General features: G+C 44.5%; 1 protein-coding gene across 3 annotated transcripts in view; it reads left to right on the top strand.

The window, feature by feature from the left end:
• Window positions 1-19395, top strand: part of PDE4B (phosphodiesterase 4B) — a 622771-nt gene that overhangs the window by 467940 nt on the left and 135436 nt on the right. For all 3 annotated transcript variants that reach the window (XM_077450534.1, XM_077450535.1, XM_077450536.1), the window contains one exon: window positions 5511-5560. In XM_077450534.1, the coding sequence (XP_077306660.1) occupies window positions 5511-5560 (50 nt within the window). The remainder of the gene's footprint in view (window positions 1-5510; window positions 5561-19395) is intronic.

The raw sequence follows: 19395 nt of genomic DNA, 5'->3' as shown, positions 1-19395 counted from the left end.
TATTGCAACTTTTGTGATTGCATTCATTATTTATTCAAGATTTTTTACCTTTATTTACACCTGGTGATTCTTGGCCCAAATAGATTATTTAAAGTGATAGCAAAGCTGACCTCTAGTCACAAAAAAAGGTCAGGGACCATTTTGACCTAAAAAAACATTACTGGTGTCACATTAAATAGTATGCTGGATTAACATTTACAGTAACTTGGGCATTCCAGGTTCTACCCAACTGTTCCCTAATAATAATGCTAAATAAGCAATTGGCAAGTCAAGATGTAATTGAGAGACACCCTGTGATGTGTGGGAGTCTTAAATAAAATTAACTGCTACCGAGAAACATCTACTGAAAGACATTCCACCCATTGGCTCCCACCAACAAACTGTTTTTTGGTTAAGTTGACATTTGTACATTTTGTTGTACAGTATTTGTAAACCCAACCAAGACTAAGCTTTGTAGCAGTAGACTAAACTGCCACTAGATGGCGACATTTCCATTCTGATCTTTTGTGATCTGTTCTGCTGATGGAGATATTAGGCTCAGTGTACCAAAGGAACAGATCAGGATAAGGGTTTGTGTTAAGTCAATATTACAAAAAAAAAAAACTAAAATACAATTAAAAGGTTTATATACAAACTGTAAAGCAAGGTAAGGGAATGAAGTAGTTAATAAAAATAATTTGGGTTAACTAAAATGTTAACAGCAAATTTTACGATTAAAAAAATAATTTGGAGTAACTAAAAAAATGTATGTGACTTGTCTAGGCACTAGAATCAATTTTCTGGTAAAAAAAAAAACATGATATATTTTTTTATTGGCACTTCAAGCACGAACAAATCCAATAATGAAAAGTTTACATACAAAAGCAGATCCATGGTGACAGTAGAGTGTGGGCGGACCCTCTTCTGGTCCCACCTCCCTGAGAGCGACAAGAGGGGGGCGATCACCAGATTGTAAATTCTTGGCTGTGTACTGAGGAGCGCCTGGTACAAAACTTTCTGAAATATTTAATAGCTGAGAGCATCAAATAGAGCCAACACTTTTCAGGGGGGGGGGGGGGGGACTTCATCAGGGCTAATGTCCAAAAACAAAAAAAAAGTAAAACATACTGTAATGTAATCATACTGTAATCATGTAAGCAATGTAGTAATGTTAGTGGATAAAATATATAGAGCAATAAAGTATCCATAAAACATCCAGCCAATAAAATGGTAGTCAATCTGAAAAACCGGACAATCCAGGTGATTCTATATTTGTATAAAAAATGATATAAAAGATAATAGAAAAAAGTGTGTGTGTGTGTGTATATATACAGTGGTGTGAAAAAGTGTTTGCCCCCTTCCTCATTTCCTGTTCCTTTGCATGTTTGTCACACTTAAGTGTTTCGGAACATCAAACCAATTTAAACAATAGTCAAGGACAACACAAGTAAACACAAAATGCAATTTGTAAATGAAGGTGTTTATTATTAAAGGTGAAAAAATCCAAACCATCATGGCCCTGTGTGAAAAAGTGATTGCCCCCTAAACCTAATAACTGGTTGGGCCACCCTTAGCAGCAACAACTGCAACCAAGCGTTTGCGATAACGTGCAATGAGGCTTTTACAGCGTCCTGGAGGAATTTTGGCCCACTCATCTTTGCAGAATTGTCCTAATTCAGTTACATTAGAGGGTTTTCGAGCATGAACGGCCTTTTTAAGGTCATACCACAACATCTCAATAGGATTCAGGTCAGGACTTTGGCTAGGCCACTCCAAAGTCTTCATTTTGTTTTTCTTCAGCCATTCGGTGGTGAACTTGCTGGTGTGTTTAGGATCATTGTCCTGCTGCAGAACCCAAGTTCGTTTCAGCTTGAGTACACGAACAGATGGTCGGACATTCTCCTTCAGGATCTCTTGGTAGACAGCAGAATTCATAGTTCCTTTTATTACGGCAAGTCTTCCAGGTCCTGAAGCAGCAAAACAGCCCCAGACCCTCACACTACCACCACCATATTTTACTGTTGGTATAATGTTCTTTTTATGAAATGCAGTGTTCCTTCTACGCCAGATATACTTGGACACACACCTTCCAAAGAGTTCCACTTTTGTCTCATCGGTCCACAGAATGTTGTCCCAAAAGTCTTGGGGATCATCAAGATGTGTTGTGGAGAAATTGAGACGAGCTTTGATGTTCTTTTTGCTCAGCAGTGGTTTTCTCCTTGGAACTCTGCCATGCAGGCCATTTTTGCCCAGTCTTTTCCTGATGGTGGAGGCATGAACGCTGACCTTAACTGAGGCAAGTGAGGCCTGCAGTTCCTTGGACGTTGTTGTGGGGTCTTTTGTGACCTCTTGGATGAGTCGTCGCTGCGCTCTTGGGGTAATTTTGGGCGGCCGGCCACTCCTGGGAAGGTTCACCACTGTTCCATGTCTTCGCCATTTGTGGATAATGGCTCTCACTGTGGTTCGCTGGATTCCCAAAGCTTTGGAAATGGCTTTATAACCCTTTCCAGACTGATAGATCTCAATTACTTTCTTTCTCAATTGTTCCTGAATTTCTTTGGGTCTCGGCATGATGTGTAGCTTTTAGGCTGGGTTCACACTGCTGCGGGGGGAGATCCGGATGTGATTCGCACCGCAAATCACATCCGATCTCCGTAGCGATGCGAGTACAGCCATACAGATAGTATGGCTGAATTCGCATCGCTCCCGCAGCAAACTCGCACGGGACCCTTTTTTTGGTCCGCAACAGAATCGGATCGCATGGGGGTTCACACCATGCGATCCGATTCCTGTGCGAGTCGGCAGATCGCACTGCGATATGCGGACGGATCTGGGGGTGTCATTAACATATCATTGACACTCCCAGCCGTCCGCATAGGGCAGCGTGAACTGCCGGCGGGAGTAATGCGATGCGGGAAAACGCCGCGGATTTGCGGCGTTCCCGCATCGCAGCGGTGTGAACCCGGCCTTAAGGATCTTCTGGTGGACCTTACTGTGTCAAGCAGCTCCTATTTAAGTGATGCCTTGATTGTGAACAGGTGTGGCAATAATCAGGCCTGGGTGTGGCTAGAGAAATTGAACTCAGGTGTGGACAACCACAGTTATAGTATGTTTTAACAAGGGGGGCAATCACTTTTTCACACAGGGCCATGATGGTTTGGATTTTTTTTCACCTTTAATAATAAACACCTTCATTTACAAATTGCATTTTGTGTTTACTTGTGTTGTCCTTGACTATTGTTTAAATTGGTTTGATGTTCCGAAACACTTAAGTGTGACAAACATGCAAAGGAACAGGAAATGAGGAAGGGGGCAAACACTTTTTCACACCACTGTATATATATATATCCAGCCAAAAGTGTTACTTCCACTTTAAGGACTCCTGACATGCCACATTTGGCATGTAATTTTTTTTAGGGGGGGGGGGGGGAGCGGATACCTAGTCTTGACAGGTATCCCGCTCCCACCTTGACTCGGGCCCCCCTAGATGATTTGAGCGGAAGTTCTCCTTTCCCCCCTCCCTCCCTGCAATCTTCGGAGGGATGTCGCATGTCCCCCGAAGATTGCCCGGCCAATTAAGAAGGCGCAGCGCGACTCGCGCATGCGCAGTGCGCACCCGGCTGTAAAGCGGCAAGCTGTCACAGTCAGGTGTTCACACTTGTGATGCTGGCACCGGAGAGAACCGAAGGAGAGAACCGAGGGTTTGGGAGGCCGCATTGCTGAATCGTGGGACAGGTGAGGATGTGTTTATTAAAAGTCAGCAGCCACACTTTTTGTCTCTGCTGACTTTTAATAAACACAAAACCAAGTGGAACTCGGCTTTAACATATATCTGATCAAATGCAAAGTCTGCATAGGTGTCCAAGTCCCGCAGATGATAGAAAATCATGGCTGCTGGAGGTGCTCACACGGCTGGAGGAGAAGATCCAGGACCCCCTGGGTATAGGGCAGAAGTGATGTCAGCTTTGGGTAGGACCTCCTATACATCTCCTCCAGCCCTGTAAGACTGGGACACAAGGAGCGGAGTGACTGTGGTTACACAGGGAGAGCCCCGCTCTGCCAGTGCAATCAGCAGGACTGAGCTGTCACATCTAGAGAGGGACATTTCTGCCCATTCTTCTTCTTTGCAAAATATCTCAAGCTCTGTCAGATTGGATGGAGAGCGTCTGTGAACAGCAATTTTCAAGTCTTGCCACAGATTCTCAATTGGATTTAGGTCTAGACTTTGACTGGACCATTCTAACACATGGATATGCTTTGATCTAAAGGATTCCATTGTAGCTCTGGCTGTATGTTTAGGGTTGTTGTCCTGCTGGAAGGTGAACCTCCGCCCCAGTCTCAAGTCTTTTGCAGACTCTAATGCCCCGTACACACGAGAGGGATTAAGTCTGACAGACTTCCGACGGAGTTCTAGCGGAGTTCCGCCGGAGTTCTGGCGGACTTTTCGACCGAACGGACTTGACCACACACCATCACACCAAACTCCGACGGAGTCGAACGTGATGACGTACGACTGGATTCGACGTAGGAAGTTCATAGACAGTAGCCAATAGCTGCCCTAGCGTCGGTTTTAGTCCGTCGGAGTAGCACACACACGAGCGAATTTTTCGAAGGGGACCGGGTCCGGCGGAGTTCCGTCGGGAAAATTTGAAGCATGCTTCATTTCTAAAGTCCGTCAGACTTTTGCGAAGCTAAAGTCCGTTGCAGCCCACACACGAGCGGATAGTCCGCCGGACTCAGTCCGTCGGAGTTTGGATGTCGAAAAGTCCGCTCGTGTGTACGGGGCATAACAGGTTTTCTTCTAAGATTGTCCTGTATTTGGCTCCATCCATCTTCCCATCAACTCTGACCAGCTTCCCAGTCCCTGCTGAAGAAAAGCATCCCCACCACCTGATGCTGCCACCACCATGTTTCACAGTGGGGATGGTGTGTTCAGGGTGATGTGCAGTATTTGTTTTCCGCCACACATAGCCACACATTATCTGCTCCTCCCCCTCCCCCCTTGAAAGGTGCCAAATGTGACACCGGAGGGAGGAACCGGAAAAAGCGGAAGTTGAATTTTTGGGTGGAACTCCGCTTTAAGTACTGTATAGATCCATCCATGTACTGTATAGATCCATGCATATACAATGTATATGTAAAGTGCTGCGTAAATTGACAGAGCTAAATAAATAAATAATAAAATAAATTTGATTCCAGACCGCTATGCCGTCATAACGCTGATTTTACCAGGACTATTGTTCACAGGGGAACTTTCAGTGTTGGAGTTTTTGTACAGCAGTGACATGGTGTACGGACTCGCTCCTCTGATGGTGACACAAATCCCACTGCCACACCTCACATACAAGAGCAAAACAGTGCCTTATCTCTCGCCCGTATGATAATGCGTCCTTTTTGGTCTATCAGCCTGTGACATACAAGGAGCGCATGATAAGATGTACAGTTACGCTGTTGGCCGTGTTTGTTTTTGCTTGACAGATGCGTTATTCCAGATTCTTTTGAAGCTAATCTTTGTTTTGCATTCCTTACAGGCGATCACCTATGTCCAACCATCCCCAAATCAACAGAGTAAATATACAAGGTCAGTCATTGCAACAGTTTTCTTTAACCCCGTGTCTGGGTGTTGTTGTATTTCACCTTTTTTTATGTGATGGATGTTTAGACTTGTGCACAACGGAACATTTAATTTAGTTTTGTTTTTTCGTTTTCATTCTTAAAATACATAATTTCGTTCTGTTATATTCGTTATGTTACGTTAACTTGTTTTCAGATAATTCGAGTGTCGATACTGAATCGATCTGTTTTCTATGTATATCGATTCGATATTTATGTATCCATATATATGTTCATAGTTTGGAAAGTCAATTGTTTATTGAATCCATTAACACACACAATGACAATATCTTCTCCTCGGCTCAAAGACAATACAACACCCTTCTCACTCAGTACTCAGGAATGCACTTTGCCAATAATCCAACCTTCAGCACAAAATTAAAGTGGTTGTAAACCCTTACAAACCACTTTGACCTACAGGTAAGCCTAGATTAAGGCTTATCTGTAGGTCCAAGAAATATCTCCTAAACCTACACGGTTTAGGAGATATTTACTAAAAGACAGGCACCGCTGACAGCGCCGCGCAGGCGCACTATTGCCGTTAGCAGCATGCCGCTGCTAACCGCGATATGCCGTTAGTGGCAGCTCCCATGCACATGCGCGGGAGTGAGGTCATCGCTGCTCTGATGCAGTGAGTGGCCGGAGCAGCGATACCCGGAAGAAGATGGACGCTCCGTACTACAGGGGGCAGCGGTGACCTCGCTGGCTCCTGTGTCAGGTAAGTGACACATAATGGGCTACTATGCAATGCACAGTAGCCCATTATGCTTTACCTTTGCAGGGAGACAAAGAGGAAGTAAACCCATCTGGGTTTACTTCCTCTTTAATCAGCTGAATGGACTGTACGGTTCACACAGGGGCGGCTTCAAAGTCGTCCGACTCTTGGTCTACATGTTCACCCAGCCCTTCATTTTTGGTGGATTATATTACTTACCTGGAGCAGCGATCTGTCTCATTTCTCCTGTCCGACAGAAGCCGGCCGTTTGTCTAGCTTCTGTCGGACAGGTGTGCTGGAAAAAAATGGTGGTGGGGGGGGGGGGGGGGGACATCTCCCTGTCAGAATACAACAGCTCAGTGGGGGAGAAAGCTGTACTAATGTCGGATGGTTAGTACAGCATACAGATGTCAGTTTTTTTCTTTATGCAACCCGCTGGTTAAAAAAAAAAACTGTTATGCCACGTACACACGATCGGACTTACTGACGGGAAAGGTTGGATGTGAGCTTTGGCGGCAATTCCGACCGTGTGTACGCTCCATCGGACATTTGTTGTGGGACTTTCCGCCAATAAATGTTGGCTAGCATCTTCTCAAATTTTCCGCCAACAAATGTCTGTTGTCGGACTTTCCAAGCATGTGTACACAAGTGCGTCAGACAAAAGTCCAAAGTACAAACACACATTCTCGGAAGCAGAAGCGGTCGGTCTTGTAAACTAGCATTCGTAATGGAGAATTAACATTCGTGACAAATTATGAAATTATGAAATCTTGAAATGCAGCGCACAATTCTCTTCTTCTTTAATGGGAGGGATAATAATGAAGCTGCTTTGCTGGTGATACTGATGGAGTCCTTTTCAAAGGCTTTTTTTTTTCTAGTGATATCAAGAATAATATTATTATGCTTTTTTTCTTTTTATTTGTGCATGTTACCACAACACTATTATCCCATAGTTTATAAGAACAAAGAAGCAACTATGTTGGTGTCCCTTGTCAATTTTACATTGTATTTTTTTAAATGTAACTGTCTACTCCCAAACTGTCATTTGAAGTAAAACACACAGCCAAGTATTATTCTCCACAATTTCTTTATTGTGCTTTAAAATAAAATTAGACACGCTATCTGCCAATAGAAATTAACCAAAAAGTGCATTCTATGCATCCAAAAATATAGAAAATATACCCAATCAAATCATTATTCAACCAAAAAAAAAAAAATTTCAAAGGATTAAACTCCAAGGCCAATAATAAATAACACGTTATCTCCTCCGATTCCCCAACATGTCTACTTGACGAACGGCCGTTCAGAGACGAACTGAAAAGCATGAAATGAAAAATGCAAAAAGAAAGCACTCACCAAACTTCTACTAACACGAAATTATCAGAAAGAGCCCAAACAGTGGTGCTAAAGAGCGGAAAAACCACGTAGTACATCTCATAATTGTTGTCCAACATTTGCATGACTGTGTGTATGCAAGACAAGTTTGAGCCAACACCCTTCGGACAAAATTCCACGGTTTTGTTGGCGGAAAGTCTGATCATGTGTACGAGGCTTTAGTGTGTACCAGGCTTCCAGGTTTAAGAAAATTCTGACTAGTCCCTCTAGTCAGACCCTTATGCCGCATACACACGACCGGACTTTGGGATCAGTCCATTGGACAATCCGCTCGTGTGTTGGCTAATCCGATCGTTTCTTATTATAAAAATCCAACGGACCTAGAAATAGAACATGTTTCAAATCTGTCCGACGGACTCAATTCCTATCGGGAAAACCGTCCGTCTGTGTGCTGGTCCGACGGACCAAATACGACGCAAGGGAAGCTATTGGCTACTGGCTATTGAACTTCCTTTTTTAGTCCCGTCGTAAATCATCACGTTCAAAACGAACGGACTTTCGAATGGACTTAGTCCATTCATGTGTGGCCAAGTCCGTTCGTTCGGAAGAACTCCGCTGAAAAGTCCATCGGGAAGACCGTCGGATCTAGTCTGCCGGAAAGTCCGGTCGTGTGTACGCGGCATGAGTCTCGACATTAGGTTGATGTCTAGGCTTTACAGTATCTCACAAAAGTAAGTACACCCCTCACATTTTTGTAAATATTTTCTTCTATCTTTTCATGTGACAACACTGAAGAAATGACACTTGTCTACAATGTAAAGTAGTGAGTGTACAGCTTGTATAACAGTGTAAATTTGCTGTCCCCTCAAAATAACTCAACACACAGCCATTAATGTCTAAACCGTTGGCAACAAAAGTTATTGCATGGTTAGCATATTTGCTATAGTTACATTATTATGGTTATCGCCTGCCCAGGTGGCAGGGTGGTCGGGTGTAGTCCTGCTTGACCCCTCCGCAGGGTCTGCAATGTTGGACTGAATTAAGGCCAATATGTTTGGCCTCTTTTTAGAATATAGCCAAATATCTATCACTATATGGGACCCCTCATGGTTAACCACTTTCGTGCAGTTCCTACTTACGAACTTTCCATGGGTTCTTGGCTGAACCCCTCAGCCATCCTTCAAATATGTTATTGTCACAATTTTCTTGTTGACTGACGATGATGACAGTGTCATTCTGCACTCTCTTTTGTTACCTTATAATGTTTTATATTGTTGTTTGAAAAATTAATAAAAAGATTGAGACATAAATTGTCATCTGTCACTGTTTGCTGACGCACATCCACCCTCATCCATACCAGACATACAAAAAACATACAAATATGTGTCCTTGGGCCATGGCTTACCAGAAGTGAAGCAATTTGCTCATGTTTAGGTATGTCACTTTGTAGCCTCTATTGACCATGAGTGAATCTCTCAGCTATTCACATAACTTGGAAGAATTTAGGACCAACTCTAACCAAAATGTTTTCTTTCATCTTGGCAAGAGAGGATAGAACCTCTGTTGGGTTTTTAGTGCCGTCTTTGACTCTATCCAAGAGATTGCATCATGTCTTCTGTCAGGACTGGGATTCATGGGGAATCTCTCCAAATGGTATACAAACAATAGGGGCTTCCTGATTGGCCGGGAGGAGAATAGTGAATATTCATTCGCTAGTGTCACTGGAGCTCACCGGGAGTCCACCCATTTTTGAAACCTATTATTGCCTCAGGCTCTAATCATGTGCTTAAAAGAAACACACCTCCCGCCATTGAAATCCGTGTGTCCTGTATGTAGATTGGGGGCGCATGGATGGGGGGGGGGAGCATGGATGGGGGGGGGAGCGGCAGCGCCCCTACGCCCCTTTATGGAGCGACCGCCTCTGGCTGATCTGTGATCTGAAAGTGCAGGGATTGGGGCTGATCGGAGGTCTGAAGATACATGCATTGGGGCTGATCTAAGGTGTGAAGGTGCAGGAATTGAATCGGAAATTCACTTTCTCAATCAACATGGACTATTTTTAATCCTTATATTGCTAGCATCAGTAAATAGATAGGAAAGTATATCATATTTACTTGTTTTAAACTTTTTTTTTTTTTTTTTTTACATTTGTTCAGTCACTTTCTGGTTTCTGTGCCTAGGCAAATTATGTCATACATCCCAGGAGTCTTCAGGAGGGGAGGAGGGTTCTCAGCTCAGCCTGTGCCCGAGCTAAGGGCAGATGGATTCCAGAAAGTAAATGATACAGGAATCATCTGCCCTTACGCAAGATGGCCACTGACAGAAAGAGAAGGGGGGTGTTTTTCAAAATTATTTTTCAGCAAATAGAGCATGGAGACATGGATGAATGGGTGACTTTTCTTTAAATATTAAAAACAAATGAAATAATATTTTTGGTTTGTAGTGCTCAGATGCCGTGCAGTTCCACCTTAAGGCTGATGAGAAGTCTGAAGGTGTAGAAATTGGGGCTGGTCTGAGGGCTGAATCTGCAGTCACTGGGGCTGGGATGAACATGTTTTTTTGAGTGAATCAGTTCATCAGTTTTTGCACTTATGCTGCGTACACACGATCGGAATTCCGGACAGAAAAAGACAGATGAGAGCTTTTCATCGGAAAATGCGACCGTGTGTACGCTCCATTGGAATTTAGCTGTCTGAATTTCCGCCAGCCAAAAATTGATAGCATGTTCTCAATTTTCCCGACGGAAAAACTTTCCATCGGTAATTCTGATCGTGTGTATGCAATTCCGACACGCTAAAAATAACGCATGCTCAGATTCAACTACGAGACAGAAGCTATTGGCTACTGGCTATTGAACTTCCTTTGTCTAGTCCTGTCGTACGTGTTGTCCGTCACCGCATTATAAACGATCGGAATTTGATGTGACCGTGTGGAGGCAAGACAGCTTGAGCCGAATTCCGTCGGAATTCCATCGGGGAAACCATCAGAGCTTTTTCTGACAAGAATTCCGACCGCGTGTACGCGCCATTACAGTTGTACTGCTAATGGCAAGTTAAATATTTATACCCCTCCCCCTTACTTGTCTTGCTGTCACAAGGATAGAAAATAAGGGAAAAGCTAGCCAATAGGCTCACACACAAAAATAAAAAATGACAGAAATGTTAATTCTTTCCCTACTCCATCCAGAACTAGAAATGTTTTTGCTAGGATCAATTAAATGGAGACTGGTGTTGCTGACCGCCCCTAGTTTTCTGCCTTTTGCATTGACCTGTTCAAGTTGCATTGTGGCACTGTCTTCCCCAGAACTGATTTTTCACCAGCCAGTGCCACCATCTTGGATATGGGAGCCAGCTCTTACCTCCTGAAGTCTCACAGCCAGCTACCAACCGCACATACATGAGGAATGGCGCAGCGCTAGGAGACGGGTGCCGCAGCCTCCACTGGGCAAGTTCAAAGGCAAAGCAGGGATCTGTGACAACACATTGTTATTTCAGAGCGTGAATAGAATGCACAATTTCTCAATACACAATGCACAGCCCTGGCTGCGTTTTATAGAGAATATTTTTAATCACTTGCCCCCCCCCAGGCCAATTCTGACATTCCTCACATACATGTAAAAATCTGCATTGTTTTGCTAGGAAATGATTTACAACCCACAGATATTTTATATTTTTAAGCAGAGGCCCTAGAGAAAAAAAATGGCGGGTGTTGCAATTTTCTATGTCACATGATATTCATACAGCGGTTTTTCAAATGCAAATTTTTGGGGGAAAAGATACACTTTAATGAATTTTACTGAGCATAAACAAAATATAATACCCATTTTTTTGGTAAAATATATAAGTTAGATACAAAATATATCATACTTTAAAATGCAGCAAAGTACAGTACAATAAATTATCCATAGGCAATGCTTTAAAAGCCATTACAGGTTACCAGTTTAAAGTTACACAGGAAGTCTGGCGCTAGAATTATTGCTCTTGCTCTGATGGTCGAGGTCGATACCTCACATGTGCCTTTACATATGCATGCAGGACCTACGCATACAAGAGAATGTACAGGGATTGTATGGTCAGATTGCACTGTGTATGGCCAGCTTTACACTAGACTTTCATAAGGTCCACAACTAAGTGTAGCAGTAACGTACGTTTCTGCTTTGCTTAAAGTGGTTGTATAGTAAATTTTTTGACTTTTACCTACAGGAAAGCCTATAATAAGTCTTACATGTAGGTAAAAAAAATATCTCCTAAACCTGTACGGTTTAGGAGATATTCCCCTCGCAATGCACCGCTGACTGCAGCGGCGCATGCGCACAAGGGGATTCTCGGCTGAAAGTCCAGCAGACGCTGGACCCAACCGGAAAGAAATCTCCCACGCGCATTCACGGGAATGACGATATCGCGGCTCCGGCCACTCACAGCGCTGGAGCCGCGACACCCGGAAGAAATGCAGGGGGAACATGTCAGCTTCCTTTGGGGTGGATCCGGCCAGATGTCGGGGCCTCATTCTAAGGTAAGTATTTCATAATGAGCTAGTATGCGGTGCATACTAGCTCATTATGCCTTTTCCTTTGCAGGTCAGGAAGAAAAAAACAAACTTCAGCGGGTTTACTACCGCTTTAAGAATCGCAGCATAACACGTAAGCAGTGTTTGGGTGCCAATATTTCTTAAAGTGGTCTCGAGTGAGGACATCGCAGGCGCCCTGGACAGGTAAGTGTCCTTATTTTAAAAGTCAGCAGCTGCAGAATTTGTAGCTGCTGACTTAAAAAACAAAACAAAAAAAAAACATTTGGGCGGAACTCCGCTTTAAGGAATCACTATAATGGGTTCATAATGTGAGCTCTAACATTTTTAATGAGAGGGCTGTGTGAAGTCTGAGTCCTCATTTGAAACCAGGGACTGCGTGAAGATTGAGATGGCGTTGTAAAATCTGCACTCATATAAACCCAGAAGGTTGCATGATATCTAAATCCCTTACATGAAATCAGAGGGTTGTGTGAAGTCTAAGCCCTCCAAAAAAAAAAAAAAAATGGGCTGTGTGAAGTCTGAATCCTTATATGAAATCAGATAACTTTTGTGAAATGTAAACACTCATATGAAATCAGAAGGTTGCATGACATCTAAATCTCTTGCATGAATCAGAGGGCTGCGTGCAGTCTGAGTCCTCAGGAGCTGTGTGAAAATTGAGATGGCTTTGTAAAATCTGCACTCATATAAACACAGAAGGTTGCATGATATCTAAATCCCTTACATGAAATCAGAGGGTTGTGGGAAGTCTAAGCCCTTCTAAAGAAAAAAAGGGCTGTGTAAAGTCTGAGTCCTTATATGAAATCAGATAACTTTGTAAAATCTGAACCCTCATATGAAATCAGAAGGTTGCATGCCATCTAAATCCCTTGCATGAATCAGAGGGCTGTGTGCAGTCTGAGCCCTTATATTAACTCATCCATTACTGAAATGAACTGGTTTTTGGGGAAGGTACTGCCAACAAACTCACATTCAGTCCTGTGACTAGGGCAGGCGGCACAGCCTGTATCACCCAGTCCGTCTCAGGATGGCTGACTTCAGGTAAGCGCTCAGACCCTACAAAGCCCCCAAGTTCTCCTATGGAAGCCACAGTACCTTTTATTGAAGAGCCCTTTATAAAGTTTCTCTTATATCCCATCATACCCTTGGCTACCCACTTTGTCATTTCACTACAACAATTCCGATGTAAACATAATTTCTAAATTTTCCAGTCTCGTCTCCAGGACTGGAGTACATCCTATCACTCACATGATTGCCAATAATGGCCGGCTTATCCCAGCCAAGTGTTCCCAGTAATGTCACTTTCTGCTCTTTGATAACGGAGCACAGGCAACGAGAAGCCGGGTGTTTCACGATTAGATTAATATATATAAATACGGCCCGCCTGCCTTTTGTCTATCATAGCACAGCTATGGAGACTGACATATTCTCCTGCGCTATGGGGAATGAGCTCCACAGCGCCCCCTTCTGTCCCTTACCCTGAAGTCTATTCATGGTATTTTCCTGGGTCCCCTGCCAACCCATCCCCTGCGGCAGTAACATACGTTTCCTCGTTTTATTTCCAACAATGTTCATTCCGTGTTCTGGAATTGCCGATTAATTACTGACTTCTCTTTTTTCCTTGTTCTTCGATACAAAGAGCCTTTAATTATGAGCCAAAGATAATGAATTATTAATAGAACTCTGGGCTCTAGAAACCGATGTTGACATTGCGATGTGTGATGGGACACAACCGGCTTTCAACAAAGTGAACAATGATGGAAAAAGATGCTCAAACCAACGTCAGCGTTACAGAGCTTGATCTTCCTTAAAACCAAACTTTGCATTTTATTTTTTTTGCCCCATGAGCCTAAAAAAAAAAAAAAGCAAGGCAATTAGCTAATTAGCTTAAGCTCTGGGGCTGCCCCCTGCAAACATTATTTTTTGCCACTAGATGTCCTCAGTCTCATGGGTTGAATGACACCCAGTGAGACTGAGGACATCTAGTGGACACCCAGTGTCATTCAACCAAAAAAAGACTGAGGGCATACTGTGAGTGCAGGACCTAGGACAGTGATGGTGAACCTTGGCACCCCAGATGTTTTGGAACTACATTTCCCATGATGCTCCACTACACTGCAGAGTGCATGAGCATCATGGGAAATGTAGTTCCAAAACATCTAGGGTGCCAAGGTTCGCCATCACTGACCTAGGACATAGTTACATAGTAGGTGATGTTGAAAAAAAGACACAAGTCCATCAAGTCCAACCTATGTGTGTGATTATATGTCAGTATTACATTGTATATCCCTGTATGTTGCGGTCGTTCGGGTGCTTATCTAACAGTTTCTTGAAACTATCAATGCCCCCCCCGCTGAGACCACCGCCAAGGGAATTCCACATCCTTGCCGCTCTTACAGTAAAGAACCCTCTATGTAGTTTAAGGTTAAACCTCTTTTCTTCTAATTTTAATGAGTGGTCACGAGTCTTGTAAAACTCCCTTCTGCGAGCATGCACCTGGAGTCCTTCACCAATGTACCTACACATCTAGCTGCTGGCACCTGCTGTCAGATTTGTGTAGCAAGGCTTGCGACTAGCAGCAACGATCAGCAGAAATGGGTGTTGCTGCTTTAATGTAAACAAACACTGATACACTGTAAGCCGCGGTTCACACTGCCGCGACTTGTCATGCAACTTGAGAGTTGCATGACAAGTCACGCCCCATTAACAGCAATGGAACTATTTTAATCTGTGCAACTCAAATCACTCAGATTTGGAAAAAGGTTCCTGCACTACTTTGGTGCGATTTCTACATGACTTGTATTGACTTATGTTAAAGAAGTCGTATGCAAGCCTTGATGAAGTCGTGCAGGGATGTCGGATTCAAAGCCGTGCGACTTTGAAGCCGCAGCAGTGTGAACAAGGGCTAATTATTCATTGAAAACCTAAGGGCTCTTGCACACGGGAGCCAAAAAACAGCATGGGCTTTTTCTTACTGATCTGAATGGAGCCCATTGCTTTTAACACTCTTTACTGCCACAATTGCCTGGTGTGTGTAAGGGCCGGCTCACACCATGAATTCCTCAGGAACACACAGTGCGTTCCCGTGCCATTCACATGCAATCTGAGTGCAGTGGAATCGATTTCAGCCCTTTCATTTTAATTTAGGCTGAAATCGCACTGGACCGCACTACTTTACTGGGTGCAGAGGAATGGGATCCAGGGGAGGCAAATGCACTGTGTTTGCAACCAGCGTTTACGGGGTCGTTACCATTGACACTTGCTGCAGATCACAACTGCAGTGCGTTTTGAACGTTGTTTCGGGAAACATGCGCTTCGACAATCTCCTTTTATGTATGCAATTCCCATGCATATTTACGTATTGTATCTTTTGTAATTATCAATTTGCCAGCTCTGTTGCTTATGGTTTAAAGACAATAAAGCTTTTTTAAAAGAAAAAACTGGAAGAGAATGTACAGGGATTGTATGGTCAGATTGCACTGTGTATGACCAACTTTACACTGGGCTCGGGTTTCCATAAGGTCCACAACTAAGTGTAGCAGTATCGTACGTTTCTGCTTTGCTTAAAGCGGTTGTATAGTGAATTTTTTGACTTTTACCTACAGGAAAGCCTATAATAAGGCTTACCTGTAGGTAAAAAAAATATCTCCTAAACCTGTACGGTTTAGGAGATATTCCCCTCGCAATGCGCCGCTGCAGTGGCGCATGCGCACAGGGGATTCTCGGCTGAAAGTCTGGCAGACGCCGGACCCTGCCGGAGAAAAATCTCCCGTGCGCATGCGCGGGAGTGATGATATCGCGGCTCCGGCCACTCACAGCGCCGGAGCTGCGATACCCGGAAGAAACGCAGAGGGAACACATCGGCTCCCTCGGGGTGGATCGGGCCAGATGTCGGGACCTCGTTCTAAGGTATTTCATAATGAGCTAGTATGCTCATTATGCCATTTCCTTTGCAGGTCAGGAAGAAAAAAAAAACTTCAGCGGGTTTACTACCGCTTTAGGAATCGCAGCATAACATGTTACGAGTGTTTGGGTGCCAATATTTCTTAAAGTGGTAGTAAAGTCCCATTTTGCACTTGTACCTACAGGTAAGCCTATAAGGCGGTTTACCTGTAGACACAGTGAATATCTCCTATATTTGCACCGTTTAGGAGATATTCATATGGGGTGCAGCCACTGACGTCACTGGTGTTGCTGGGCCTCCTGTGGGTATGTGTGAGAGTGACATCATCGCGGCCCTAGCCCACAAGGAAGAGCCGGTGAAGATAGAAGCCCTGTCAGCCGTGACAGTGCACTGCTGGAGGGTTTCATTCTAAGATAAGTATTTCATAATCTGCTAGTATGAGATGCATACTAGCACATTATAACATTGCCTTGCAGGTGGCCTTTATTTTTTCCTTTAGACCTTTCTATCGCTTTAATGGCACCCCAAAAGAGTTAAAAACAATAAGGGTTTTGTCGCATTAAAAACACTTTCATGTAAAAAAAAAAACTTGGAAAAAATATGCGGGAATGCAAGTTCCCACTACACGAAGTGTGAATGGGGCCTAAAACTGCCACAGCGTCATTAATTTTTCAGCTTTAACTGACCAAAATGAGTGAAATGAACTTGGCTGTCCCTGCAGCACGTTCAGTAGATTGAGCCCCCATTCAAATTGCCACGATTTGACATGTGATTTTGACATGTCAAATCGCATGCCAAATCGCAGCCTATTGCCGGCAACGTCCCAATCGGCGTGGCGCTGACTTTGTGGCGTCACACCGATTTTCAAAAGTAGTTCCTGCACTACTTATGGCGACTTCGGGGGAGATTTCAATAGACATCTGTGCACGAACCAGCACATCGCCCCCGAACTCGCACTAAAAATGCGTGTTTGAAATCGTGCGAGTTCGGCTGTACGATTTCAAACCGGCGTTCAGTGTGAATGTACACTCAAACCTCCTAATTGGTAGACTCTGTTGTCCAAAGGGAACTCTCCCAAAAGCATTTTTTTTTGTTTTGTTTTTTTGCGTTAATAATCATGTGTCAGCGGGGGGGGTGGAGCCTGTCAGGAAGGCCTCCATCATTTACACGTTCTGAAGAATAACAGTCCTAATGCTGGCCGCAATTAACCTTTACCCTGATCACTTGTATTGGATTGTTCAGGCAGCACAAAGCTCTGAGTGTTGTCAGAGGATCTGTGACGTCACCAGATCACAAGCTCAGCGTGTTTACCCTGCTGGTGGCAGTCCCCGAGCAAGCCGGTGACGTCTGCAGAAAAGAGCACACCAACACTGAGAACTCACTTGGCATTAGAACGCTTTTATTTCTCTCTCATTTAAGAAAAAGTAATAAAAAAAAAAACTTTCAATTTCCAGAGCTAAGAAAATTGGAAAACAAAAGGATTATGACATGAATATCTTTATATATATATATATATATATATACTGTATATATTTATTTATTTAAATAATTTTAGGCCTCGATCACATTAGTATAAAGAGCAGGAGTTTACTTTTCAAATGCTTGCTTGTTCTTTACAGGAACAGTAAATGGTCCAGCATGGTGGTCCTCAACCACCAGGCCATGATTCACTGCCAGGCTGCGGCCTCCCTCCACTGGGCCTACAGGTTCCCTAACCTCCCGCAGTGCCTCGCAGCTACCATGGAGCCACCCAACCTCCCAAAGTGGCCCGCAGTGCCCCTAGCACCTCAAGAGCCTTCAGTAACCACAGTGCCCACCAGCCTTTCATATTGTCTCCTGGCTACCATGGAGCCACCCAACCTGCCATAGTGACCCGCAGTGCCCCCAGCACCGCAAGAGCCTTCAGTAACCACAGTGTCCGCCAGCCTTCCATAGTGTCTCCTTGCTACCATGGAGCCACCCAACCTGCCATAGTGCCCCTCAGTGCCTCCAGCACCGCAAGAGCCCTCAATAACCATAGTGCCCGCCAACCCCCCACAGTGTCTCGCAGCTATCATGGAGCCAACCAACCTCCCACAGTGGCCCACAGTGCCCCCAGTATTGCAAGAGCCCTCAGTAACCACAGTGCTCCTCAACCTCTCACAGTGCCCCCACCCCCCAATGACCACAATATCCCAGGCCCTGTAAGAGCCCTCAGTAACCACACCGCCTGCCAACCTTCCAGTGTCTCCTGGTTACCATGGAGCATCCAACCTCGAATAGTGGCCAGCAGTGCCCCTCAATCTTTCACAGTGCTCTAACCCTCCAAGAGCCCTCAATGACCACAGTGCCCACCAACCTACCACAGTGCCCCCAGCCCCCTAAGAGCCCTCAGGGTCCTTTCACGCTTGTGAGATGACAAAGTCGTGCGACTTGCATTGTACCTTTGAAGAGACTTTTGGTGTGACTTTGATCTGACTTTACATTCTCTGGACCAAAGTCACATCAAAAGTCAGATCAAAGTAGTGCAGGAACGTTTTCTGAAGTCGCAGCGACTTCTGTAGTGTCTGTAGGAATGGCTGTCATAGACATACATTGATTTCATATGTCCTGTGACTTGGAGTCTCACAAGTTTGATCCAAAGTCGCACAAGTGCAAATGGAGCCTTAATCTCCATAGTGCTCACCAGCCTTCCACAGTGCCTCCAAGCTACCATGGTGCCACCCAACCTCTCATAGTGGCCCACAGTGCCCCCACCCCCAAGAGCCCTCAATGACCACAATAGCCGCCAACCTCTCACAGTGCCCCCTGGCACCCTAAGAGCCCTCAATCTCCTCAACAGTACCATCCAGTCTTCTGCAGAGACCTCCAGCCCCCTTCAGAGACCCCCGCCCCCACAGTTGCCCCCAACTCCCTACAGAAACTTCATTCACTACAGGGCCACCAGGCCTGCTGCAGAGTCCCCTAACCCACCTCCAGAACCCCCATCCCTGGTAGCAACACCCAGCTCCATACATTTTACTAACTAAAACAAATAGTTACTAGTACTTACCTGCCTCCTCCTGCGATTTCCCCAGTCACAGCACTCTGTGTTCTCCGATGGTCACAAACCAACACCTCAATTTTCCATTTCCTACTCCAGAATGGCGCATACACAAGATGAGGCACATGACATCATTGGTGGACCAGCGGAGGAGAAGGAAGAAGCTGGCCATCATGACATCATTGGTGGACCAGCAGAGGAGAAGGACGAAGCTGGCCATCATGACATCATTGGTGGACCAGCAGAGGAGAGGAAGAAGCTGGCCATCATGACATCATTGGTGGACCAGCAGAGGAGAAG

This window comes from Lithobates pipiens, unplaced genomic scaffold, assembly GCF_037356315.1.
Source record: "Lithobates pipiens isolate NorthernLeopardFrog02 unplaced genomic scaffold, aLitPip1_a1.2 Scaffold_23, whole genome shotgun sequence".
NCBI classification, from domain to species: domain Eukaryota; kingdom Metazoa; phylum Chordata; class Amphibia; order Anura; family Ranidae; genus Lithobates; species Lithobates pipiens.
The sequence above is the reverse complement of the archived record's forward strand: the minus strand, read 5'-3'. Positions and strand labels throughout refer to the sequence as shown.